The sequence below is a fragment of the Falco punctatus genome (assembly GCF_963210335.1).
Source record: "Falco punctatus genome assembly, chromosome: 4".
Taxonomy (NCBI): Eukaryota; Metazoa; Chordata; class Aves; order Falconiformes; family Falconidae; genus Falco; species Falco punctatus.
The window spans coordinates 98082363-98109819 of record NC_137583.1 but is presented as its reverse complement, the minus strand read 5'-3'; the positions used below and the strand labels follow the sequence as shown (position 1 = coordinate 98109819).

The following is a 27457-nucleotide window of genomic DNA, read 5'->3' as shown; positions in this document are numbered from 1 at the left end:
CTGGACACAGGAATTCTTTCCTATAAGGTACGTAAGGGTATAAATGCACAGCAGGTCACATCCTCTGTGCTGACAATCTTTCAAAGTACCTTTACACCAGCTTTATGATAGTGTATTTGGAAGTAACAGTTCTCTAGCATAAAGCTGCTATTTTCAAGCAAAATTTACAGCACATGAAATCACATAAACGGTACATTTAACTTTTGGCACCTGAAGCCCTGAAAAAGATGGCCAGACTGGTGGGAAGCAGCCAGTGCACAGCATACAGCAGGTGCACAGGAGGGTTTGCAATGCACATACACTCACACTCCCACCCCAACGGCCCAGTTGCCTGCAAAACGCAGATGTCCATTATTTCCACAAAGCAGGACAAGATTGTTCCGTTGCTTGTTTTGTTGCAAGATTAAATCACAAGACCCAAAACTTGGATTTTTTCTGTTTGTTCGCTTTCAAGTTCATGGACAAGCACAAAATTGTTGCTCTGTTTGCTCTACTCATTTTTAGAAGTACCTAATGACAACACACACAGCTTCATAACACACACACACAAGATGTACATACAAAAACCGCATACAATTCCAAAGAAAGATAATTTCCCAAATCCAGTTTCATTATTAGAAAGATATTGCATAGTCTATATCTGTTGATAATGTATTTATTCTTTAAAGTAGTGTATATAAATCAAGATCCATCCTGCTCATGAGTATTTTCTTAGTATTCCATCTGAACATACTGGCTACACATTAAAAAAAAAAGTAAAATTTAGTAGATTTAAATCCACAAACATCACTCAAATAACTTATACGTTGCCATCTGCTACTACCGTAAAAGTTTAAAATCAAAAGGTGAAAAGTACCTTCTTCCAAGATATCAAGGCTCTGCCTGTTAAATGTGCCTTCTCTCCTACTTTCCTTTTCATAATCATATTCAAAGCTTTCCTCTTCCTTCACTGACATTGCTGAACTCGTCCCAAACAGACACGATATGATGCCTTAGTCTCACAGGAGATGGGAAGTCATTCCCCCGGAGGCTGTATTTTGGGGGAGAGCAAAGCGAGGTCTCCACAAAGCAGGATACCATCTTTCCTCACTCACATGCTCAGCCAGGGAGCTCCTGAGCAACTGAGTATTTGTCCTTAGCACAACAGCTTTCTGTTGTACAGATGGGGTGGAGGAGGGAAGAGACCATCTGTCTAATAATTGCTAGAAGATTTATGTTGTTCCTCATACCAGCTCTGAGGGCAGCCTGCTTCTGCTCAACAGCTCCACCAGCATATTCCAGACAAAGTAAGTGGGCTGAAAACCCCCGTCCTTGGAACTCCTCAGTCAACAAGGTTCTCCCTCCTCTGCCCCTGCTCGTCCAAGTGAAGTGGTAGCTTCCTGCAAGTGTCTCGGCAGCGCAGCCCGACCCAGCCTCCGACTGTCACACCTAGTGAAGGGTGTGCACCTTCACGGAGTTTAATCACCTCTCGAGTTGCCCAATGCTGCAAGTAACAGATTTCAGGGGAGCAGCGAGCAGCCACAGCCTGCGCACACGGCCAATCCCACCCAGCAGAGAGGTCTCGAAGGCTGAGGCTCTTGCGCAGCAAGAGTCCGGCTCTTGCACAGCAGTCCAGCTGCACTGACACCGCTGTGCAAAGAATCAGGCTGGGGGGAAGGGAGCTTTTTTATTGCTTTTCAAAAAAATACTATGGTTGCACCAAGCATTTAAATGACATATCACATCAGCTGTCAAACACGTTTTCCACAGTCGCCTTTACTGTGTGCTGTGGGGAAACGAAATACCTCAAGTCCACACAGGGCACCCTAATGCATTTTCAAGGGTGGACGTCTCTCTTTGTTCAACAACAAACAAAACTCCCTCCTTGTGCTCAGACCTCTTGGTTTCCAACAGATTGTTTGCTAAACTTGACTACAGACATAGGGCAGGTTAACTTTCTTATTTAACTTTCTGCGGCTGTAGATATTTAATGTTTGCCAGGTTGCCTCCCTTACTTTTCAACGGCGAAGAGGTGCCCTTTGCTGCTTGCAGAAGGCACTCCTATGGCAGGCAAAATGGGGGCACCGCAAGCCAAGGGCAGCTCATCACCCCCCGAGGGGCCCTAACTGCTGGGGAGGAAGGGAGCCAAGCACCACAAGCCAGCGGAACGTAACAGTTAGGATCACATAGAAACAATTTCTTGACTACCACCTCTCCAGTGGTGTGAGAGTACCAGGCACTACGAGATGGGAAAGAACTTGTTTTATACAATCACAACAAATTATTCTGGTTTATGTTTTAAACTCTTGATATTTATATACGAACACTGTACCAATGTTTATATAAAAAATAGCCAAAGGATATGAAATACATTAAGTGCTTGCTGAGGAAAGGAACACTCATTTCTGAGTAAAGAAGGACCTTACTACAGGACCTTACTACTCCAACTTAACCTGACCTTTGCCAAAATTTACTGCAATATTCAGCAGCAGCAACAGCCTCAAGAACGCTTTGGGAAAAAATGGGATTGTCCCTTTCTCCACCTACCATGACATTAAAAGATGCAATTTTAATAACAACGTAATAGGGTTTACTTCTAGTTTCTGGCTCCTTAGAGCTTTCCTGTGTCTTCATTTCTCCTCTGTAACAATGAATCAAAACTCTTTAAAATAAAATAAAATTAAGAAAGACAGTAAGAGTCTTAAGTACCTACTTGCCATCCAGTGTCAATTTATCACATTTTAATAATAGCTAGAGAATTGAAGTTCAGAGAATAACCAAAACAAACTCATTTTAAAAAAATGCCAGTAGCACCTTTTTAAACTTGGGGACAGAAGAGTCCACCCCTGCCAACCCTGTTGACATACTATGGGTTTAACATTGCTGGCAAGTGTTCACTATAGCTAACCAACTAGCTTACAAAGGAGAGCAGGGCAGTGGGTGATACACTGAAAACATGCACGTTGCTGTCCAAGATACATATAGCATCAGAATTGTTAAGGTGAAAAAGACCTTGAAGATCATCAAGTTCAACCATTAACCTAAGACTGCCAAGCCCACCACTAAACCACGTCCCTAAGTGCCACATGTACTGGTCTTTCAAATACCTCCAGGGATGGTGACTCAACCACCTCCCTGGGCAGCCTGTTCCAATGCTTCACAACCCTTTTGGTGAAGAACTTTTTCCTAATATCCAGCCTAAACCTCCCGGGTGCAACTTGAGACCGCTTCCTCTCCTCTCTACTATCCTGTCTTCTTTCTATCACTGGTCGCTTGGGAAAAGAGACCGACAGCCACCTCACTACAGCGTCCTTACAGGTAGTTGTAGACAGTGGTAAGGTCTCCCCTGAGCCACCTTCTCTCCAGGCTAAATGACAATATAAGGAGAATAAATGAGTATTTCCACAAGCTGACTTCTGAACTGTGACTCATGTGAACTCATGCCACACAGGAGGACTCTGACATTCAAAAGCTGGAAGATAAGTGTTGCAATGCCCACTTTGATATCAGTGTATGAAAAATGCTGATGCAAATTACTAATGGGTGGAGAAGGAATGTGTACCGAACCCTTACACTATCAACTCATTTTCAGTGCTATTCTGCATTAAGTCCTTTTAATAGTGCAGGAATATTGACTTTCTAAAGACTAAGAGCCAGGTTTCCAACAGATACCAAACAATAAGCAGCTACGGAGGAGGGGAAAAGCTACATTGCATATGGTTCTGAAAATATACCTTCTAATCAGGAAAGAGTCAAAAGTGATTTTTAGTATTTCCTATAAATACATACTCAGGAACTTCAAGAATATACCAGAATGAACACACATTTTTATGGGTTGCCACTGCAAAGTAAATTTGGCATATTTGCTGCAATCACTGCTCTGCATTAGCGGCGAAAGACATTTAACTTCCTTCAGGAAGCTTGCTAAGTGAGCTGCAATCCTTAAAGCACACAGATGCACATTCCTCATGCGAAGCTTGCACTAAGGTACAGATGGCCTTCAGCAACTTTGTGATCAAACGGCAAACACGCGAACTAGGAGCTCGTTTGAAGAAGGGTGAGGCTGGACACAACACAAACAAACCCTCATGTCCTGAGTCATTATTTCCAAGGAACTCCAATGTATTCAAATAATTCTAACCTTTCCTTATCAATAACATTTTCCACAATTAACCACATTAATTTTGACCACAATTAACTAATAATAACAATGCTGCAAAGAGAGTCTCTGTAAGCAAACAAATCCTAAAAACAACACCTGAAACAGCAGCACTCAGATTTTAAGTATGTTGAAGAAATGTGGGTGTTTTGGGGTGTGCTTTTCAGGGAGGGAAGATAAATTGGTCATTGAACATGTGCTTTGCTCAGTCAAGTAAAGTTAGCTTGTTAAATTTTCACAGGTTTTGCATGTTTCCCACTCTTTCAAAATCCCACCCAAATTATCTTCTGTCAACTCAACCAAAAGGACAGCACGTTACTTTTGCAAAAATGAAACAAAATGGGATGAAGTAGGAAAAAGCCTACCTGGAAATTCAGCAGGTGAGCAGAATAAAGAGGAAAGATACCTCCATACTAAAATACATAGAGGTAACATACAAGTACAAGTAGCTTAGGTCTGACTGAATAAAGAATAGAGAGTCAATGGAGGAATAAAGAACAAGAAGTGACATAGCAAAAAGCAGAAAACTAGGAAAATGGTATCAATGATTACATGAATATAAGCAAAATTCAACCATATTTATCAAGTATAGAGATACAGGACACAGAAGCAAAACAAGAACAACCTGAATGAGAATTTTAGCCCCATACCTATAGAGCAAGGGCCATTTCAGAGGTTGGATGCAACAGGCATTTGTAAGATTCTCACAGATTTAGACAGCATTAGATGCCACAAATCAGCATCTACCCAACACCCACAGTAACACCAGGGTTACTCTGTCCACAGGGCCAGCGACAAAAGAGGCTAATATATGAGGGAGACGATGATTCATCATAAATGCCCAACCGTCAGCTAAACTCCTGCTGTATGGGGTAAGATGTCATGGGAAGTGGATTTTAAGGAAAATGTTTGACTGCCACCCAAAGAGATGGCAGAGGTGTGTTTGCAAGGTTACCTGTAACTAAGGTGCACAGAGAAGAAACATGGAGAACCAAGAACTCTAAGAGCTGCAGCAGGGAAGACAAAATATTCTTCTAATGCTACCTTAAAGGAGTGACTTAAAAAAAAAGGGAGTGGGGGGGTGGGGGGGAGCAGAGGGGAACCAGGACACAGTCTTACATCTGTAAAGGCACAATATAGGCAAGGCAAGTAATCATTCTTACATTCTTAAAGTGGCTGAGAGGTCAAGGAGAACAAGCGTTAACGTTATTAATTATTGTTCAAGGAAAAAAGTTAGGGAGCTTGCTGATAATTATTTCAGTGCAGTGGAAAATAAAACAGAGAAAAGCTCCAAACAGTAACTGCAAACAGAACATGTGATCACGTGATGAAAAAATTCCAATGTGACCAGGAAGAAAATACAGGTAGGGGTTGAAAATTAGAGAAGAGCAAAAACAGGATAAGGTGTGCTGGAATGACAAAGAGAGTGAGATAAAGTTGCTCAAGCAAACATAAAAGCAGTTAGAAGCTTCAGCATGTGTAACGAACAGGGCACACAGTGGGATTGGCAGGGAAAAAAGGAAAAAGCGCCATCTTCTCCACAAGAATTGCTGAAACTCAAGGCCCACAAAAGCAGGAGAAAAGAGCCAATTGCACATACACAAAGTCATCTGGAATTGTAGGCAATGAACTCTCAGGCATTAGCATGAAGTTGTTCAGCTAGAAATAAACGAGTAATGGAAGAAACCACAAGAAAAGTAATTTGAGCCAAAGTCAACCTGGACTTCTCTACAAAGCATTGTTCATTGAGAGGATAAAAACATGGCTTAAGAAAGAGGCAGGGGGAGAAGGCTATTCATAAAGATTTCTATATGAAATTTATTTATCTATTTATCTGTTTATTTAGTTGTTTGGTAGTTTGTGTGGGGGGGGTTGCATTGTTTTTTTCACCCGAGTTGCATTACATGTGGGTTTTTTTAAGAATTATTTGGTTTTGTCTAAAACACCCAAACATCTAGATGAACCTATACTTTTATACTGCTTCCTTTCATGATAGATGTCTACAAAAGTTTTATCTTTTCTTCTTTTATCATTGGTTCTGTCAATCTCAAAGTCTGAGGTGAAAATAGCTACTTCCCTACCCAAGCACACACCCAGCTCTTTCCCCTTCGCATTCCACCTACGCAATATATTTAATTAATGCCAAGTAAGGTGACAACCGTTGCTCATATAATAAAATGTTATACTTGAAAATTATTTAAAAAGCACAGTGTAACAGTTGTTATTTACAGAAGTTTAATTTTATTGTAATGCTATTCAAACAGTATGACATTTTATTGTCTTATGTCCATCTACCCCTACCAAAAATAAACTCTGTAGGGGACCTTACCTAAAGGGATTAATTCATTACTCCAACCCTAGAAAGTCTTTGTAAAGATTTATAAATGGCAAATTTTGAGCACGTTAATTTTTTTGCAAGGTATTAAAAAAAAATAACTGCCACCAAACCCAATTTGAAGACATCATTACTCTGTTGGTTCATTAAATCTGAAGTAACAGTGAGAGTCACTTTTTTACCTATTAAGTTAAATGATAGCATTATAGCCTGATGCAATTTTAGAGGGCTTTTTTTCTCTGAAGAGCAAGAAACCACATGCTGCTGAAATAGTTATTAAAAAAAGGAAAACAGATGAAGTCACATCTTTTACATGGAAATCTGAGTCTCAGCAGCTCTGATAAAAAATGTATGAACAAATTAATCGGAAAAATAATACTGTAGGATAGTATCTTGTGAGGTTTCCAATTAGTTTCAATGTACCACCAACTCTCCTCTGTTACATTTACCAAAAAGGGTGAACTGGGTGGGATTCACAAATTGAATGCATGCATACATCTGAGCTCCAGAGAGTTCATGTATAGCAGAGAAATGAGCTCTTTAACTATCTTCATCTTGTCTTAAAATAGATATTCAAAACAGGTCAGCTGAGCCGCAACTGCCTATCACTCTCTACAGAATATAAAAAGACTCTCAGGCAAATGACTCTGGTATTGACAAATACATGGCAGAAAAATCAAACATCAATCAAGAGACAGGCATCTCTTATAATATGCCATCTGCTCCAGGTTTTTGGAAAAGCTCCATTTTCCTCTATAAAAATTTCTTTTGTCTCCCACTACGATTAGAATACCTTTTTCCATCAACAGGAAAAAGGTCAATACCATTTTAAACCCAAGTTAATGTGCCAGTATTGAAGGCCAAAGACTGTGCCTTCCACCGCACCTCTCAAATCCTTTTGTCTTGAGTACTTCAACTGGGAGAAGCAAAAGAACATTAACCCCATAAAGGCTCCATGAAACCCTGGAGGGCTACCACTCACCTGAGAGGCTGAGACAGGACTGACAGCACTATGCTTCCATCATGTAAGAAGTAATATTTTAATAAATTTTTTAAAAATAGTAATTTTAAGAAAGTATTATGCCTTACCTACCAGAGAAATGGTTTCCCTATGAGACATTAAACGCTGCTTTCTCTTTGAGGAGAGCTTCCCAAACACTTCAAGCAGCCAGCACGCACATACTCAGGTCTCAGGTCATGGAAGAAGTACGCTGGGTGGCGGCTCAGCGCTCACAGGAAAACTCGTAAGCCCAGAATCAGAGCAACCACTAGTGCTCCGGAGGCCCTGATCCCACAAAGGATTTAAATGCTTGCCTAACACCTGTTGCTTATTCCACTACCATGGAACTCCCATAGTTTCTCCAGCGCAGCACACACCTTAAGACAAAACTGATGAGCAGATCGGCTCTTCACTCAGACATTCAGGCATACCACACCTCTGCATAACGACGCTTTGACCAGACAAAGGACCATAAAAATGAACAATAAAAAGGTTATCTGCATTTAACCTGGGGGGGGGGGGGGGCGGGGGGTTAGAAATCAGCTACTGCTTTTAATGGCAGCATAACTGTTCTATTTCTAAAGCTTCTAAAACCAGGCCAACTCAGCTTGTTACATCATGCAGATTAATCAGATGCTACAGTATTTACTAGGGTCAAACCTAGGATAAAGGTTACATAATGGATTAAATCCAATTTAAAGTGGACAGATCTTTCAAATAAATACACACCTTTCCTCTTTGAATACCCGGACTCCTGTAATCAATTAAACATAAGAGAAGTTTAACAAGTTTCTGAAATGGCATTCAGTTCCAAAATCTAGTACAGAGAAATAAATGGAAGCACATACCACTGAAAAGACCATAAAAACCCATTCAAAATTTTGTCACAATTATCTTTACTCTTTACGTCCCCTCTGATACTGTTATCAAACCACTACAAAATATCTTTGTGTAACACATACTTACAACATCCCCATGGCCTACTCTCCTTTCTGCTCTTTGCTTCACTTTGATCTTGGACTTGTCTTGTTTAAACCAAGCTCTCCCACCAGAATAAAATCCATATATAACTACTGCTTTCCCAAAGGCTGCGTTTTCTTTTACAGGTTATCACTGAATGCCATCAATGAGAAATCTTGATTTTTCCACTCTGCAGAGAATACAGTTTTAGCCATTCCCTATTCTTCCTCATGTGCCTTCTGTCAGAAGTCTGATGAAAACATTCAGTGCTCTGATAAAGAAATAATCACCCAAGCAAACATTAGAAAAATTGGAGAAGGCCCAGAAGATAGTTTTCAAATTCAAAAAGTTAACCTGCTCACTTTTAGGAAGCTCCAGTTTCAAACGTCTTTCACAGACAAATAACCAGCGAGAAAACACATACTGCCTATTAACACATTAAATATATACATATTACAGCATATTGGTAGTGCAGAAAAAACAGACTTAAAACTCAAACCAGTACAGAATCTTACAGTAAGTGTATTTAATTTTAGCTCAATACATACAGTTATCATTTCAAATACCACTGCCCCTGCCCAAAGATTGCTCATACAGTACATACACTCCTCTGCCACTCCCTTTGAAAAAAAAGAAAGCTATATGGCTGAGTCTCTTGTAGCACACTCACAAGAGATGTTCAGCTGCAACAGAGATGCAGGCGTCTCCACTACACCAGGGCACCTTTTTCTAGGTATTTCATTTTTAAAACCCTTGAATAACGATGCTCCAATCTTACAAGCTCCAAATTCTGCAACAAGAGACTACAAATAAATATTTACCATCTGTGCATTCCTCATAATACCAGTCCAGTTCATAATAATCTGCTTCAATAAATTTCTGCATAGTCAGTATCCTTCAACAACATAGACGAGATTTCACTTCTCTGCTAAGGTCAAGTGAAATGCAGCCATGCCTTCCTGCCTTGGCGAAATACCACAGCGCAAGGAAGCTCACAGGAAGCTGAAAATAAGCTGCACATCTTCAACGAGGCAACTAAAATAAAACGGGGGGTGCGGAGGGTGTATTTGGAAAATATAAAAATAAAATAAAAACCAGAAAAAGGATGCAGAAGGGAGAAGCAGATGCCCTGGCGGCTCCTCTAATAAAGAAGCTCTGCACAGGAGCCTTGGATGGGTGTTAACAAAATCATCCTATCGAAAGGCTGATGCGCTGACGTAGGGGACACACACCACCACCGCCTGGCTGATTCTAACTCATTCCTTTCCTCCCTAGTCTCCACATCTCTTTCAGTCTAACATGTTGCTATGGAGACGAGCTGGCACCAGAAGCAATGCAGAGATAAAGAAAATGCATTTTGCTTTTCTGGCTTTATGGACTAGAAGTACCCCTCCATGCTGGAAGCAAAAATCCTTGCTCAGAAAGATGATACAACTCTCTGCTGACCGCTCACTGAACAGCACCATCATGCCATCACAATTCACCGGTTACATGCAGTACATTAATAATGAAAATCTAGTCCATTACTACTCTCCTCCCCAATCTGATAAAAGCCTGCCTTCCCCATGGAAAATTAAGCTACGTTACAGCTTTGTTACGCTATTCTGGGCTGATATAATAGAATCCTTTATGCATCTTGTTATTGCAAAAGTGGTAAACAAAAAAATGAAAGAATCAGAAACATCAGGACAGCAATACATTTCCCTTTGCAATAAAGCTAATCTGTTTCTACTTTTGCCCTGTCCATGAACGACTGACCCTTTTTTGAGTTTGTTTTTTTTTTTTTTCTTCCCAAGCATCTGAGCTTCACAGCTGAAAACAAGAGGTTAGGACAAACTTTCACTGCTCTATTCCTAAAAATGTTGAAGACTGTCACACAGATTAGCTTAATGTCTGTATTCAGTGTTTTGGAAATGAAAGAGAAGACTTTATTTTTGCAGCACAAAATAGAATTGTTTAAGCTATTAGAAGAAAATCTGTCTGAGGAAGAAATGGTGTTAAATCATCATCAAACAGCGATTCAATAAGCATGTCTGAATCTGAGCAGGTACAGTTACCAAAGGCACTGACATCCATTTTGTACATAACAGCCACATACTCTTCAGCCCTTTCTCCTCCTTTTTTAGGAAACTCTATTCCTTTATGAACACCAGTAGAATCACATGTTAATAACACAAGGTAGTAGGCCATACTGGGTCTGAGTAAGGAGGTGTCTGCCCAGCCAAAGGCTCCATCTACAAGAACAGCCACGAGCGGGTAGAGAACCAGCCAATACTTCCCGCAACTACCCTCCCAACCTCCAATTTTTCCAACTTCATAGATAGCCTGATACAGATACAGTGTCTAGTTTTAGCAGTTCTTGATGGACTTTCCCTGTCTATTCTTGCACCCGTATACATTTTCTGAACCTCCAACATCCTCTTGCAAGGAGTTCCACACATCTACTATTCATGATATAAGAAGCCCTCACCTTCTGCTTTGCAACTCAATTTTACTAACTTAATTCACTCCTTCCAGCTCTGAAATCTGAATGCTCAATCTCTCCTTTCCAATCACTCATGATTTCGCGGATTTCTATTAAGCTCACTCTCAGTCATGTCTTCTCTACGTTGTTACCCCATATTCTACTCCCTGACTGGTACCACTTTGCTCTATGTAACAGCAATATTTAAGACACAGTCAAGCTATGCAAAGGAAAATACATACATTTCATGACCGCATTAGTATTTCAACTTTTCTGGTATAAAAATTATCACTGCAGTAATTCTGAGGTTGGGAATTGCCACATCCCTTTTATATATTAATAGCTGAAGCATAGATTAACACATCGGTTCATGCATCTGCCAAACATTTTTCAGTGGCAGTTGAGCACGCTATTCACTCAGCTCCAAAGTTCCAGATGACAGCCAAACTCAAATACACCTTTGTTTGCAGGCACATTACTTCCACTGGAAAATAACATGTTGCTAAGTCGGGGTGTGTCAGGGTGTCTGTGTGTCGGGGTGTAGAAATCCCTGTGTTCATCCTACAATATTGTAACCTATTTGGCAATATCCCCTCTACTCAGCACCGGTGAGGCCACACCTGGGGTACCATGTCTGGTTAGGGTTCCCCAGTGTTAAGAGAGATGGAGCTACTGGAGGCAGAGTCCAGCAAAGGGCCACAAAGGCCAAGGAATCAAAGCATCTCTCCTATGAGGAAAGGCTGAGGGAGCTGGGACTGTTCAGCCAGGAGATGAGAGCGCTCAGGGGGATCTTACCAATGTGTATAAATATCTGAACAGAGGCTGCAAAGATGACAGAGGCAGGCTCCTTTCAGTGATGCCCAGAGGCATCTAGCACAAACTGAAACACAGGTGGGTCATGCTGCACATAAGAATTTGTGGTTGGTTTGTTGTTGGTTTTTTTTTAAATAGAAGGGTGACTGAGCACTGCCACAGCCTGCTTAGGGGACACTCCTTGAAGCAGGAGGATTGGACCAGATGACTTGCAGAGGTCACTTCCACACTCAACCATTCTGCTCTTCTATGATTTTGTAGTTCAAGGGCCTCCACTCATTTACTTAATTTTTTTAATTGCCACTGACTAAGATCTTTGAACTTTTTTCATTATACAAAACACTCATTTTTAACTTCCTAGGCAGTAGGAACAAGGGCACATGGTTTCAGACCACTGTGAACTTCAAAGCTTCATAGAGACTGGAAGTGCTAGAGCTCTTCCGCAAATACAGTTCCACCTTGCCCCTGTGAGATGTTCTTGGCTGGGCAGCAAATTGAAGCCCATGTTTCTAAATGACTGGTTTTGTCCAACTTTATTTACTCTTAGGACCCTGTCTGTTCTCCTCCATAAGCCAGCATTAGGCACCTGGGGCCAAGGCCTGCAGCTCTCCTGCAGTCAGTCTCCAGATGAAGAGGTCTAATGTTGGTACTTCAGTTATTACTGGTGGTCAACTGAGTTGGTGTAATACCCAAGTGAAGTCAGTCAACCTGCTCTAGGCTGGAAGCACTGTGATTCTTGGGTGGCTAATTCAAAGCAAAGCAGCACAGCCTTAACCAAGGCACTGCCACATTTACTGGCGCTTCTCCCCCATTTACAGGATACCAAAATGCAAAGTCAACAAGAATTGAACAGTCTGCATCTGAGCTCTGGCTGCCACAGCTTTTGCCCCTCTGTACCCACCACAGGTCAGGAAATCTTAATGTCTTATTAACTTCTAGCCCTGTACATGAAAAGCACAGAGATCATACTGATTTCCCCACAGAGGCTCGCCCTGTTACAATGCTTTTGCATCAAGCTAACCTTACCTCTTGAAATCAAGAGGCACACTGAAATAACAAGGGTCTGAAAAACAAAACTTATTTGCATTTTGACAGAGACTGTGTTATTTTTGGCTTTATTTTGCTGATCAGATTTTTGTTACACCCAATACTGATGTGAAAGCAGCACAGTAAGCATACATGAACTTCAGGTAGGTAAGTCACAAAGGATTATATAAAAGCCACTGAAAGCCTTTGGACAAAGTCATACAAATGATCTTTAAACAAATCACATTTCAAATAGTGCAACCTTTTTTGCCAAATGTGATCATTCTGCCATCACAATGTGGCATCTTGAAACAGGAATCTGACAAGGCAATCCAGCCCTAGCTCAGTCTTGCCTTGTGAGTATGCATAACTGAAATTCTGCAAGAACTGCACACGCTATTAAACGCAATTAAGGCTACACTGTTAAAATACTGTCAGAGAAAAATAAAGGTTCCTATGGCAACATTAACTCAATTGCTCTGCATATAAGCTATTTGTTCCACTTGTATTATTTTTGTCCGAAAGGTAATTTCAGTCTGGTAATGCTATTAAACAAGCATTTAAAATACAAACACTGGCTACAAGCTTAAATTGCTGCAGGGACTCTCTCCTTTTTAATTCCTGACATTTTAAACAAAGGAAATCTTCAACACGACAGAATTTTCATCTCACTGTCCTCCCCCCGGCACACACACCCCCTTCCAATGAGACGGGATAGAAACAGCTCAAGGTGGGGGTTTGGGGCTTCTTGTTCATTTTAATGATATTTTTCTACAGATTTGATTGGAAACATTGGTATAATGCAGAAAGGCATTCTTTTTCTGTGAAGAAAATCACTTGTGTGGTCAAATGACTTCAGAACTCCTCAAGAGACTTGGAAATATGGGATAAATGTATGGCCTTCCCAGCATGAAAACAGAAACCCTTGACAGACAGAATACTACATATCCAGATATCCACATGCAAGCATCCCTTCAATTATATAAGAAAGTGTAGCTTCATAAAGTGGGAGCTGGAAGGGTTGTCAAGTTGTCAACATGAAAGCCTGACCAGGCTGACAAATCAGTTGCATCCTTGCAGAACCTACTTTCAGCCTCTGCAGCCCTACTTTTCCTTCCTACAGCTATAAACCAGATTCATCTTATGTAAAACTTATCAGAACACATTTTTCTTTAGACTGCGTCTACCAACATTGAACCTCTGTGTATTCACATCTCCATATTACAACACTATTTCTGAGATTTTTTTTTTTTTTTTTTTACTTACCTAAACATTCATATAAAACTTAAGGTTAAGAAAGATTTCAGGTAATAGATTTGTGACTAAAAGGAATCTGCTTTTTCCTATTCCAAAGCTAAATACAGTTGTTCACATGCATTCAACATTCTCTTCCAGCTGCTAGATTTTGCTCCATTTTTTCTATGGTTAATTTCAAAGCAAGCAAACAAACAAAAACCCACCACTTTTACTTGTTCTCCACAGAGCAAAATATGCAGACTGATAAAGAATTCTGGTAGCCAACTGTGATCACCTAGACTGAGCACTCCTTAAGCTTGCAGTTACAAAGGGGTTTTATTAGGCAGAAAAGTTGGCTTGAAAAAGCTTTTAAGCCCTCTCCTCCTTCCTTTTTGCTAGAATAAATCCACACCATAGGTCAACACTGATCTGCCTAAATTAACCAGGCTACAAAAATCACACAAATCCTTTCCCTTGTTTGAAGAGAATTTCTGACTAAGGTAATTGCAACTACCTCATTTATAAACATGGCCTCTCAAGAAAGTTGGAGGAGAACACTCGAGGATGCAGCGAACCATGTTGCGAGGGTGCAAAGCAGCAGCAAGTCATCTCTGCTAGCAAATAAAGTATACAAAGAGTGTCACTGCAAACTATGTCACTATAAATCATGAGTTCCCATGCTTGGTCATTCTCAGCTTTCTCCTCCAAATCTTTCCCAGTTCCAGGAGGATCTTCTGAAACTGAACACCAGAGCTGGATGGAGTATTTTCATGACAGCTGCAACAGTGCATTACCTCCCATTTGATTAACTCTGGGTCACATTTCTTCTTTTGGCTGCAGCATCACATCAGGATGTTCAGATAATTAAACACCATATCCTTTCATTATTTTCTACAGTCGCCACCACTCAGGATAAAGTTGTCCATTAACATCACCTGGAGCCCTTTCCATCAGAGGAGCAGCTGTACAGACCATCACTATGCAATGCATATTGTTAACAGTCAGGGTTGCCATAATACTTACTTTGCAAATTGACATTTTTAACTGACTTTAAAAAACAAGTAAGTTAAAGAACATTAGAAAGGAAAGCAAGCATATTTAAAAGTCAAAATGATTTTCAAGGACAGGCTGGCATGTTGTTCTTTCTAAACTGGAATCTCATTTACTGAAGTGAAGAGTTACTGGTGTTTCACCTTCTAAAAGAACAGTTGAACAGCAGTCATTCTGTGACTTGCACACTTAGAGCAACAACTCTGCAACTTTAGACAGAGACTCCTCCACTATAGTTATTTTGCTTAGCAAGATGTCACTGTGGCTTGCTCAATCTGAAAAGTGGAACCAGAGCAGTGAAAAGCATTGTTATCAGCAGCTTTCAGAATTGGAATTTAGAAAAATGGGTGCTTCAGATTTATCAACTCTCCTTTGTCAAAATGGAATTGCTATTCAGGGCTTCAAAATGGTGCAAGTACTTCCTGCCGATGGGACAGAGCTGGTCCCTTCCAACACCATAAGGGTGTTTAAACACTGACCTCACCTGGTAGACAAAAGACCCTTCTAATGCAGAGAAGAATCTAACTTCTCCCACTGAAACAAAATGATTTAACATGAGACAGGGGCAGACAGATGAAATCAAGTTACTTAAGGACAAAAACCTATTTTCCACATGAGAAGATTATTTCTCCCTTCCCCCAAATTATTACTGAGTACTGTATTTGCACGTGTATAAAATCAAAATAGATATGGTCTTCAGCAACCTACCTGCAAAACCAGCTGCATAGGTTAATTAAGGTATCACTGGGCATACTCAAATACTCTAAATGAGACCATGACAGCGAGAAACAGACATTTAAGAGAATACACCCCTATCCAGCATAAAGCAAACGAAGAATAAAGCTTTAAAGAATCAAATTTGTAAACTGTTCACCATTTAGAAATAATGTAAACTACAATCTCTGATTTCTGTTGTTATATTTCTCCTGGAGACAACAAGAATATTTGTTGAGCTTAACATCACTCTTGATTGGATAGACAAAAATATTACAGCAGCATGGTTATGACCTATTTTTCTAACAAGGAGGTGAAAAAAGCCGCTGACAGTCATGATTGCAGCTTCCTGGGAGAGGAAAGGAATGCAAGTTGCATTACACTGAAGGAATACAGAATCAGGGAGCCCAGAACTGGACCCAGCACTCCAGGTGTGACCTCACCAGTACCAAGTAGAGAGGAACAGTCACCTCCCTCCACCTGCTAGCAACACTCCTCCTAATACAAGATACCATTAGCCTTCTTTGCAGCAGGGGCATGTTGCTGGCTCATGTTCCACTTGATGCCCACCAGGACGCCCCAGGCCCTTTTCTGCAAGGCTGCCTTCCAGCCAGCCGCCCCAGCACGGCATGGCATGCATGTGCATGGCGTTGCTCCTCCCCAGATGCAGGACTTAGCACCTCCCTCTGCTGACTTGCACAAGCTCTTACTGACTCACCTCTCCAGCTCATCAAGGTCCCTGGAGTCACTTCTCTGGAGTGTCTCAGCAGCTCCTCGGGGATCCTGTCTAGGTCTCTCAAGCCCCCTAATGCTGCGCAGCCTGCTGAATTCCTCTCAGCTTCTCTGCCTGGAGATAGCTCTCCACCAGCAGCAAGCCTCCTCTGTAAAAGGCGGCCATCTCTCCCTACCTCAGCGAGAGGCCCCAGGCACTCCCAGCAGCCTGGGACTTGCAGGGCTGCATCCACCATCTGAAGTTCTGTCTGGGTTCCAGTATCTGCCCTGGCAGGGACAGGTGGTCCAAAACCTGTGGAATGCACCCTGTGGCACAACGCCACCATACCTGAAAGTTTAGGCTGTTCATCACTCAGCGAGGGCCCCTTCTTTGCACCTTCCACACAAAGCGCTGCATGCTAGCTGCACTCCGGGCCTGGCTGCCACCTAGGGCTCTCCCAAGCGCCACCTAAAAGGGTGACTGACCATCCCTAACCAGCAGCAGCTGCAAGGAAGGCTCCGAGCACCCCTGGATCAAGGGCACCTGACAGTTCCTCGGGCCCATATCCCCGTGGCTCCACATACCTTGGGCAGCAGCAGGCACCCTCAAGTATCTCAGAGGGTTCCCAGGTGATCCTGGGCCCTGTCCTCATAAGCTGCCAAGGCAGAACCCAGACTCAGGCAGGCTGCTGTGTCTGGTGGCTGTGCCTGGAGAGCTGTGCCCTAGGCCTGGCTCTTACAGACCTCTCCCCAGCCGCCAGCTGAAAGTGTGCCCTAAGCTGGGGGCAGGGAGATGGAGCATCACTTCGCTGTATCATATATTTGTGCAGCTTTATTTTAAACTGCCTTAAAAGGCACCCCGCCTCCAGAGTTTAATGAGACTGGTGAGGTAACATTTGATTTATTTGATTATGCTTTAGGTCAGATCAGCTTTATTTTGTTAATTTTGTAGGGGCTGGCTCAGCCTTCTGTCTGAAGCATATAAAGAAAATGAAAAAGATGTGCTTTGGAATTTCAGAATGTAAAAGAACAGCTACAGCACTAATAAACCGTTCAGTTCCTCCCAAAAGTTATCTTCATCCAAGTGTGAAGACTCCATTTCCCAACTGCCATTGTTGGGAATTTTCATTTCATTTTATTATATATATCTTAAATTTTAAGAACTAATTCTCTAGATTGCCTATTCCCAGGTTATAGCTTAAGTTCCCCCCAAAAGTTGCTAATAAATTAAAACGCTTGGATATTTAAATATTCCTCTTTCCACCACCAATATCCTCAAAAATTAGTTGCAAAGGAGGTCTAAGTAGCTTTGTGTCCATGCTCAAATGACACTGCTCAGCAGATTCTGTGACTGCCGGCCTTTGCGGTTGGGGACTGAACTCAGGATCTCAAAAACAAAAAGGAACAGGAAGACAGAAAATCTGCTCTAACAAGCCACGGCAGTATAGCTAAGGGTCACTGTTGACTGTTATCCTGCGTGGATCAACACAGAAGGAAACTCATCACATTTCCACCAGCTGGTTATAAACCAGCATTAATCTTAGCATGTAGTCCAGAAATTGCAAGGACATTCTTCATAAGTCATTCAGGAATCAAATGCTCTTCTTAATTGCTCAGATTTCAAACCTCGCATATTCATACCGAACAGTTACAATGCCAATATTCAGTATGTAATCTTCATGAAGCTTAAGAGAATACTAGTAAAAGTCAAAAGCTAGGTTTTAAAATTCAAAGCATAACTTCTGTTGTAAAGTCATCTGAATTCCAATCAAAATCAGCGAGTTGTCTAAAAGGAATCCCGTAGGAATGACATAGCCAGCTGTAATCAGTATTTGGCCTAAAAGTTTTGATGTAGGTTGTGGAGGGAGATTTAAGACAAAGGATCCAAACATTCCTCTGGCCCATAGTCTTCTTTTCCACTACAGAGAAATCAACTCAATTTACATTAGGTGAGATCACCACTGCTTCTGTTGTATCTTCTGATGCACATCCTTCATTCTGTTAAAAGGAGTTCAGGCAGTATAACACCTTGCTGGAAATGGCAGACCATTACTAGACTCAGCATAAGGTTGTAGACATTTTTACTTAAATAAAGTTTTCTTTCTTCAGTGAAAAGAGTATGAAGACTTAGGGTTCTACTAATAATGATAGAACAGTCCTCATTACTGTAAAATATCACAAAAGCAACAATTAATGTTTTTTCAGAACTCAATGCTTTGCAATCGTAAAGACTAAAATATCATCCAAGTATCACAAAGAATTTAAGAAATATGAAGGTGGCATTGAAAAAGTGATTTTAGCTCACATAGCTCTGCAGCATTATTACTGGATTTACCTTGTATCACAATTTGCACATCTGTATAAGCCTATGAGAACAGGGCTATTAAAAAAATACTAAGAAAAAACAGTTTGTAAGTTTGTTTTACTGAAAGAGAACAGAGAGGTGCTCAACAGACAACCTAGGTTTTCAGTAATTAATGAAGTCACCATATGCACACACACATCCACATCACTCAAATCTCATTGCTTTTTTATTTTCATAGGTCATATCTTGACTCAGTTGTAACCACTACCCATGGTCAGAAGATCAAGCAGAACAAGTTCAACAGACTGGCGAACCAAAATAGAGTCAGTATTAAATACACATCACTGGCATATAGCACTCAGGCATACAAGAATAGCACAAATACTTGCTCTGTATAGACTTTCATATGACAAGTCTTGCTAGTCTGCAACTCAGTAATCAAAGCAGTTTAATGTATAGTTTCTTATTATACACAAGCTGCAAAAGATACTTAATTTTACTGAAAACCCACCCAGACCACAGTCACTTCCTACTCTTATCTTTGCATTGAAGCTCGCTCTTCATCCATCCACCCTCGTGTTTACCTTTTAGTACATGAACAATGCTTATTTTCATATTTTAAGGAGAAATAACAATACTAGAACAGATAGCATTTTGTGATTATCAAGTTACTTTTGAGAACAGCTGTACTCCATGCATCCTTTACAGTAGGGTCTAATATGTCATTTTCACTCAAAAATTATTGTTTCCCTACATCCAAGTGTTCTCTTGTGATATGCTTCCTATGATAAACATAAAACACAGCCCCCTCTGTCCCTTGAAACGGTACCTGTGCAGTCAGTGTAAAACAAGCGTGTGTGAGCATTACTAGCTAATCTGCTTTTTAACTAAATGAAAATGCATCTGTATACTTTAAAAGCTTGACTACACCACTCCAACACCCATCAGCTATTCAGAAAACTCAATCATTTCAGTGCTTCTACTGTAAAGGACAGCAATGCAGCTGCCAGTTACCTTATATGCTGAATCACTCCTAGAAATTATATTTCCCATGGATTCTCTCCTGGGAGCAAATGCAAACACAGATTAACTCCAACTAGAGAATACTGTCACTACAATTAATTTTGATTCTTTCACAAATAATGGTCTTTAGAGACACCTGAATCTATCTGAACCATGACAGAGCCTCTCTTATTAAATATAAAGCTATTATTCAGAAAAATCACAAATAGGTATGCAGTATCACAAGTTCCCTTTTAACAAGTCTGGTTTATAGAAAAGGTGGATAATGAGAACAAATTATAAACAAATAATAAAATGTGCAATGGGTATATGTGAACATGTAAGTGCATATGCTCAATACAGAAATCATGTACTGTAACTCATATAAAAATGACATTTTAAACAGCAAACAAATTATTTGGAAGTGCAGTTCTCTAAGATAGTCCTTGAGAGCACTGTTTTCTGAATGCAGTTTAAAATTTGGGTTTGGGGTTACAAATCAGTTAGAGCTTTTTATATAACCTTTTTGACAAGCAAGTTTTCTGCCTTCCATGTTGCCATTCTAAAACAGGAACAAATGAAGATGATAGTACAGTTTAAAAGCTATTTATTCACTTTACAAGACTTAACTAAAAATGCACTTGAGGAATTATTTTAATTTTCAGTAGTGATTTAAGATCTGGTCACTGTATTTTAAAGTTCTTTCAAAAGGATACCTACAAATCCAATTGTACTTCAATACATATATACTAGATATTTATTACTTATGCATACAAAACCACATGTTTATTTATTTATATATAAATATATACATACATCTAGAACACCCCACTCTCCTACTTCTGTGGACCTCAAATTATTTTTAATTAATTCAGTACTGAGGTTCAAAGGTTCAGACATCCATCTAGTTCAAAACTTAGACAATTAGTTGGACCAGAGCTGAAGATAGGGATCACAATCAAGACAGAGGTTAAAGAGTCACTGAATATGGTAACTGGTCACAAACGCATTCAAAACCTACAGCAGAAGGAAGGAAAAAAGCTGCTCTAAATTACCACCCCCCAAAAATCAACCTCCACTGCACTTGGATGGAGGGGTAGGAGTGCAATTACAACCACTGGAAAAACAGAAGTGTTCCCCTTCCCTAATTCCAGTTGTTCACAGTAGGTACCCGAACATCATTAAAGCAATGAGTTACAGCGCAAGACTGTCACTGTTGAGTTACCATTCAGACTGTTTCCAACCCACGTAGTTACACTTTTAACTGGTGTGGTGAGAGGTTATGAAATGTTGCTCTTCCTGATAAGCCCTCTCCCTATGTAACAGGAAGCCTTACAAAAGACATCATACTTATATGTATTAACATTGCACCATATTTACATATATTAAAACATGTCCAAACATCCTTCTCGCTGTCCAGTATTTCTGTGTGTGTCAACATCTCCCAAATAAAGCCACAACATACCCCTTCCTCTACAACCTGGTCATTTATTCATGTTACATCCTGGTTTCAAAGCTCATCAACACTACACCACCAGGAACAATAAGCAAAGACTTAATTTCACACCTAAAAATATTCTGCACCAGCTCAAGTTACAGCATCAGTATTATTTTAATTATCTTGGGTATCTCTAAGATGTTTGAAGAAGGTATAACAAAAATCTGTGTGTAGCACATTTAATTCTGATAAGAGTTTTTATTTTGCAGCAAATCCTTTTGTGCTGCTGCAAAAATAGATGAGTTCTTCCTTCCGTTAATGAAAACTGTGATTTTGAAATTTCATGTTTGTTTATCTAACTAGATCCATAGAAATCTCAGACCACAAAGGATACCATTTTGAAAATAAGTGTAAATTTGTAAGATTATACTAAAACTTTCTAAGAGACAAGTTACATATTTGCTCACCCCCTTCCCGAGGTTTTTAAACAACTTAAACAGGTAGAGAAGGAGTGCCTTAATTGCTGCACTGAAAATGAGTCATTGTGCAAGCAGCTACAACCTGGAAAACACTCTCCAAATTGATGTATAAGTCACAGGACTTTTCTGCCAACTCATTTAATATTTTTATTTTGACAATTATTTTTTTCATAAACCAATGTTTATAATCAGTCCCATGATTTCCAAATATGCCAAAGTTTTCTGATCTTGCATTCTCATGTATAGATGCATTATATGGCTTGTCCACAAAAACTGAACAAGGGTAAAGTCAGAGATCTCAGTTTCCAGGGTATCGGTCGAAGACGCAATCCAAATTTGTTTAAACATCTTAAATTACTATCTATACACAAGTACCTGCATATAAATAGTAAGGACTAAACTTTTATTGATGGAAGTTCTCCTTGCTTCGTTCCTCTTCTTTAAGCAGTTATTTCCCAATAAAAGGAGAAAACATACGCTGTGGCAGGAATTACACTATTTTTTTTCATTCAAGCCAGTTGATTGGCTGAAATGTTCAATCACAGCAACATGGTAAAGTTGCAGTCATCGTGCTTGTAAGCTAGAAACCGGATAAAATTGTTTAACTACTCAGTTCCAGGCAGCTACTGCTACCCCATTCCTCTGTTGTCCATAGCTTTGTTTTGTATCCATCTCCAACAGCCACGCACCATTGCAAGGGACATGCCCTGCCAGCAACTCTGCTGGGAGAATTAGGATGCTTCCACATGGATTTTTTACTTCCTTGCTCCACTAGCAAAGCATCTTTCCATGGTTATTGCAACAGTCCACCCACACAGACAATCTGATTTGTGAGACAGGACCAATCCAGTTACTAAAGACTTTGGAAACCTGGCATTTCAAAACATTTCATTAAGCCAACTTCTGCCATCATTATAACAGCACTAACGGACTGATACAAAGGGAGGAGTTGTAGTACAACCGATTCCACAGATCAGCTTCAGCTTGCCTCCTCCCCCTTCCCACTGACTGGAGGGAGGTGAAGAGCATATCTAAGCTCTCTACTAATGTTTTCTATTGAAGCATTAAAAGTCAGAAACTCAGTTCTTCATATTCTTAATGCTTTTCCTTACCAGCCTGGCTCCTTATAAAGGGAATTGTCCAGGTGCTTCAAAATGCAATGAAGCCATCTTTGCAAAGGTTTGTGTTGAGCCCTGTAACTCACCTCTTCGCTGCACAGTGCCTCAGTAAGTATATCTAAATCTGTCAGCTACTGTAATATCTTTAACTCCACTACTGGTTAAGTCTTAACTACCATATCTCTATCATAGTACCTATTGGCTCGATGCTCTGCACACTATTTTAATGTGCAACATATTCAGAAGAGCAACACAATTGCATTTCCATGTTGAAACCATAGGGGGGTGGGGTGGGGAAAGATTCATTTAATCATAAACTACTCTATTAATCTGCAACTAGTGGCTGAATTCTTCTCTAATTGTATAGCAAAGTCAATACCCACAGTGGAAGAACCCAGAGAGACATGAATCTATTCACCATGATAAAAACATCTACAGGCTCAAACAAAAGAATGAAAACCCAAGAAGGTCACAACTCTGCACACTTGCCCTTCAGGCACAGAAGGTACCTTTTTGTCAAACAGTATGAATACGAACAAAAGGACAAAGGCACAAACCATCTTAACCAAATGCTCAGTTTGGTTCTTGACAAGTTTTTCCTGCAAGTTTAAGCTGCAGAAAATTATTTGATGTCATGCCGTGATGCTGGCACACAGTACCATCAGACAACGTTGCAATGTGTCAGAGAATATGGTCAAAAAAAGCAAATATGGAAACATATTTGTCTAAGCTTTCTATGTTGTACAGATAGATAAATTTCAGTCTCTTGCCAGAGAGATCACAAGCAAAAAGAAGTATTTCTGTTTCATCAATATTTGCTAACGTGAAGAGAAGCACACAAAAATTACAAATGCAACTGCTGTTCCTGATTAAATGTTTCCTTTGTTTTCTATCTACCACAAACTTGAAGACCAAAGCAATAAATCACAGACAGCTCTCTTGCTTTCATAGTCGTAACAGAATTGCACAGATACTTTGGAGAAAATAACAAAGATAGCACTATTTTATTTGTTCCTCAGTACAATTTCTGAAGTTTTGACTTACGGAAGTATTTCAAGGTCTCTTCTATTTGCTCAGTTGTTAAGTCAATATTCACATCAGGAGAAATGAGAGGTGTATGAAGCCAGTCGTCGTGGTCATAACCATAGATTGTATCTGCTCTTAGCTTATAATGAGGCAGCTGCTCTTCCAGTAGACTGATGATTTCAACTTCAGGAAGATTGGTACTATTGCACACATCTGTAAGAGAAAGACGACAATCTCTGTTAGTTACCTTAAATTGAGTACCATACGTACAAGCTAGAAAGATGTCAGTTTGTTTTGATATCGCCAAGATTCTTCTACATGTAAAGAACAGCTAGACGCTAATCTGTTTAGAAGTTACAACTAGTACAAATTATCCCCAAATAAAATATTTACTAGCAGAAAATACAAAGGCACGCTCTCAGGGACAAAAAAGCCCAACCTCTAGAAGAAAGGACACTTCTATTGAAGAAGAGGGCTGCGGAGGGGAGCAGATGGGCAGGGGGAGAGTAAAGAGCAAGTGAGCATTGACCAAGACAGGGTAATTACAACCGGGGTGTGGATAAAGAATTAGTGCATATAGGGATTTTCATTTTTCATGTTCTACTTCACATATTTTTAGCTTGCAAGCTTTACATACCTCCTTCACTTGGTCTTTGATCATAGTTCAGTACCACTATTTTTTTTGCCTTTGCTACTGGCAGATTTTTCTCAAGAAAAATCCCGGATTGCAATAGCAAACAGGGTCACTGTTCACACCTAAGATGCACTGGTAAAGTTGGCTGCAAGAACTTTTAGGGCACCTTTTGACACTATCTCGACCTGTATTTTGTGACATCAGTCCCTTGTGTTCACAAGTATATCAAGTTTGCACACATTTTAAAACACATGTTTTAAAAACAGATACCAACAACCATCAACAACTGCAAATATGATGCAATTAAAGTTAGAGATTGAAATTCAGGACAAGAGGCAGCCGAGAAGTTTTAACACTAAAACTTCAACATAAAAACTTCTACAGCATGAGGATGGTCAAACATGGGAACAGGGGTGCAGAGAGGCTAGGAAATTTGCCATCTTTGGAAAGACTGACTACTCATCTACATGAGGCCATGAGCACTCTCTTTAAAAGACCTGATCGAAGTCAGAACAGATAACCTCCAGAGGTACCTTCCAACCTATATTATTCCATAATGAAGAATTTTGTGTGTCTGTCTCTGTGTCAATACCCAAAAAAGGCACGATAATTTTAAATATACATCTTAATCACCATATAAAATTAACTACAGTGTCTTACTAAATAACTGTTAAGAAACAGAGCAACACGTGGTTCATTTTCCATCAATACTTAGTGCATCAATCTACCCATTTCCATGCCAGGACAAAAAGAAAAGAACACCACTAGCCACCCTCACCCACCCCTTAAAATCAGAAAGAGCTATCTAAGCCTATTTTGGAAGGGCAAGCACTGAGGAAGGCTGCTCACATGCTGTGCAATGCAGCTCCATCTTTAACCAGTGCCCTAACTCTTGCACCTGTTGCTACAACTCACACCACAGTAAATAACAAAGACCATGAAGGCCCTGAGTGCACCTGTTGGCCTTTATTACTCTGACCGGGCTTGTCAGGACCCCACGCAGCACCCTCTGCCCAGTGGCCCAGGTGCCCCATTTAAACCCAAGCCCCCCTGTCTTCCCCTGTGCAGCACTGCTGGGGAGGTCTGTGCCCAGCTCTATCCCCCACTGAGACCGACTCACTGCCTGGATTGACTACAGACCAGCTCGGTACCTGACATTTACCTGATGATCACCAGAGAGTCAGTTTACTCAGGAACAAAAGAGACTGGGCTCTGCCAACAAGGATCCTGCCCTTCCCTCCCCGTGGTCACACTCAGCTGCCGGCAAGGCGGTAAGGCAGCCCTGCTCTTGCTGTTCCCAGACAACGACACCTGTTTTCCTAAGGGAGAAACTCATTATCACAGGACTGATGTACACTTGCAAGTGAAACTCACCTGTCAGGGGAGGAGGAGGAGAGGGGAATGGGGAAGTAACACATACTTTTCTATAAGCCACCAATTACCTCTTCTTTTTTAATCTTCCTAATCCAGAAATCGCATTGTCATAAGCATCATCCCAAGCACTAAAGACAGCAAGAATGTTACTATTCTATCAGACAACAGGGCAGCAGATACAAAGATGAACTCATACTGCTAATCTCCTGCCTATACCCTTTATTGATTAAAACTAAAATTCATCTGGGAAAGTTGCATCATACCTTATGACTCGAGGAGTCTGCTATTACCTATCAGAAAGTATTCTCCTCTGCTTTCATCCTGGCCATTCTGCTAACTTGTACATCTCTAAGTGTTCTCCAAACATCACTGCAGAAGTGGATGTGCAAAAGTCAGTAGGATTAGGTACCCAGACGTGCAGCAATGCTATTTTTATGGAGTCCATGCAATATGAGTGTCAGCCTGCACACATCATTTTTAAAAGTCCTTGCAGCCCCCTTGGAGAATTACTAGCTTACACAGAGAAACAAGACCCATTTCTCAGGTTTTAAAAGCCAAGAGCAAACCTCTAACTACAAACCTTTCTTCCTCCCTGGCTACCTTTTTAACTGCTGACAAAACCCATCTGAGTTGCCTGCAACCATCTGAGTTCAGAAAAGCCAGCTGATCTTCTAAACAACACCCACTGATGTCAGTTAAACAAGAAGAGACATTTGTGTGCATGCATACACAAATATATATATTTTAAAACATATTTATCTCTAGATTACCTAATTGCTCTCACTGTCAAGAATATGGGGTTGTTTTTTCATTGAGGTTGTTGGCGTGTGTGCACATGTCTGAAATGTTATTCGTTCTCCTCTTGTGAAAAACTGGTAAGAGTCTACACAGCCTAACTGAAGTGGTCTTCTTGGAAACAAGGAAATAAAAAACTTGAGAAAGTCCAAACCTTTAGTGTCTTTCTGCTTTTAATTAGTATTTCAAAAGAATTTAACTGACTTTATAGATGAAAAGAGAAAGTTGCAGGCAAGTAACTTTGTGCACAGAAGCAAACTGGTTTGCTGTATCACAAAAAGTAACAAAAAATGGAATGCAAAAGAAGTTACCAATAAAATTTGAGGAGGAAAGAAAACCATACATGCACACACACAAAGGAAACCCATACAGTTTTATTGTGGAGAAGAAATCCACTGGAACATAAAGGACAGAAAGCAAAGAAATAAAAATTAACATGGAATACAAGTCAACCAAGACAATTTTTCTACTTTACCATATAATAAATTCTGAGTGTTTGTGAGCAATTCAAAAGGCCTAACAACTGGAAAAGATATTAACGAGTAACTGGAAAGGCAACTCATTATGACGCTATTGTCATTAACTTCTATTGCAATTTTAAAATCAGTATACCAACAGGAAATAGGAGCAGGGTCTGATGTAATTGCCTATTTGGAAAAACAGGACACTGTGATTACACTTGTGTGTGACTAAACCTTAGCTCACCATTTAAATCCCAGCAATATTCTCAGTACAATTACACAGCCTTCCCCTTCACTTTTCCTCCCTTACTTTTTCTGAGGCGCAGGCACTTGTTATGAGAAGGTACGCAGACTAACGCCATCCCTGATCCCAAAATA

General features: G+C 40.3%; 1 protein-coding gene across 13 annotated transcripts in view; it reads right to left on the bottom strand.

The window, feature by feature from the left end:
• TRAK1 (trafficking kinesin protein 1) overlaps window positions 1–27457 on the bottom strand; it is a 141052-nt gene that overhangs the window by 50167 nt on the left and 63428 nt on the right. For 7 of the 13 annotated variants that reach the window (XM_080382622.1, XM_080382627.1, XM_080382629.1 and 4 more), the window contains exon 3: window positions 23834–24028. In XM_080382622.1, the coding sequence (XP_080238748.1) occupies window positions 23834–24028 (195 nt within the window). Of the gene's footprint in view, window positions 1–856; window positions 6000–7562; window positions 7975–9254; window positions 16291–23833; window positions 24029–27457 lie in introns of those variants that run through there. The other 6 variants (XM_080382633.1, XM_080382625.1, XM_080382634.1 and 3 more) reach the window with 6 other exon arrangements.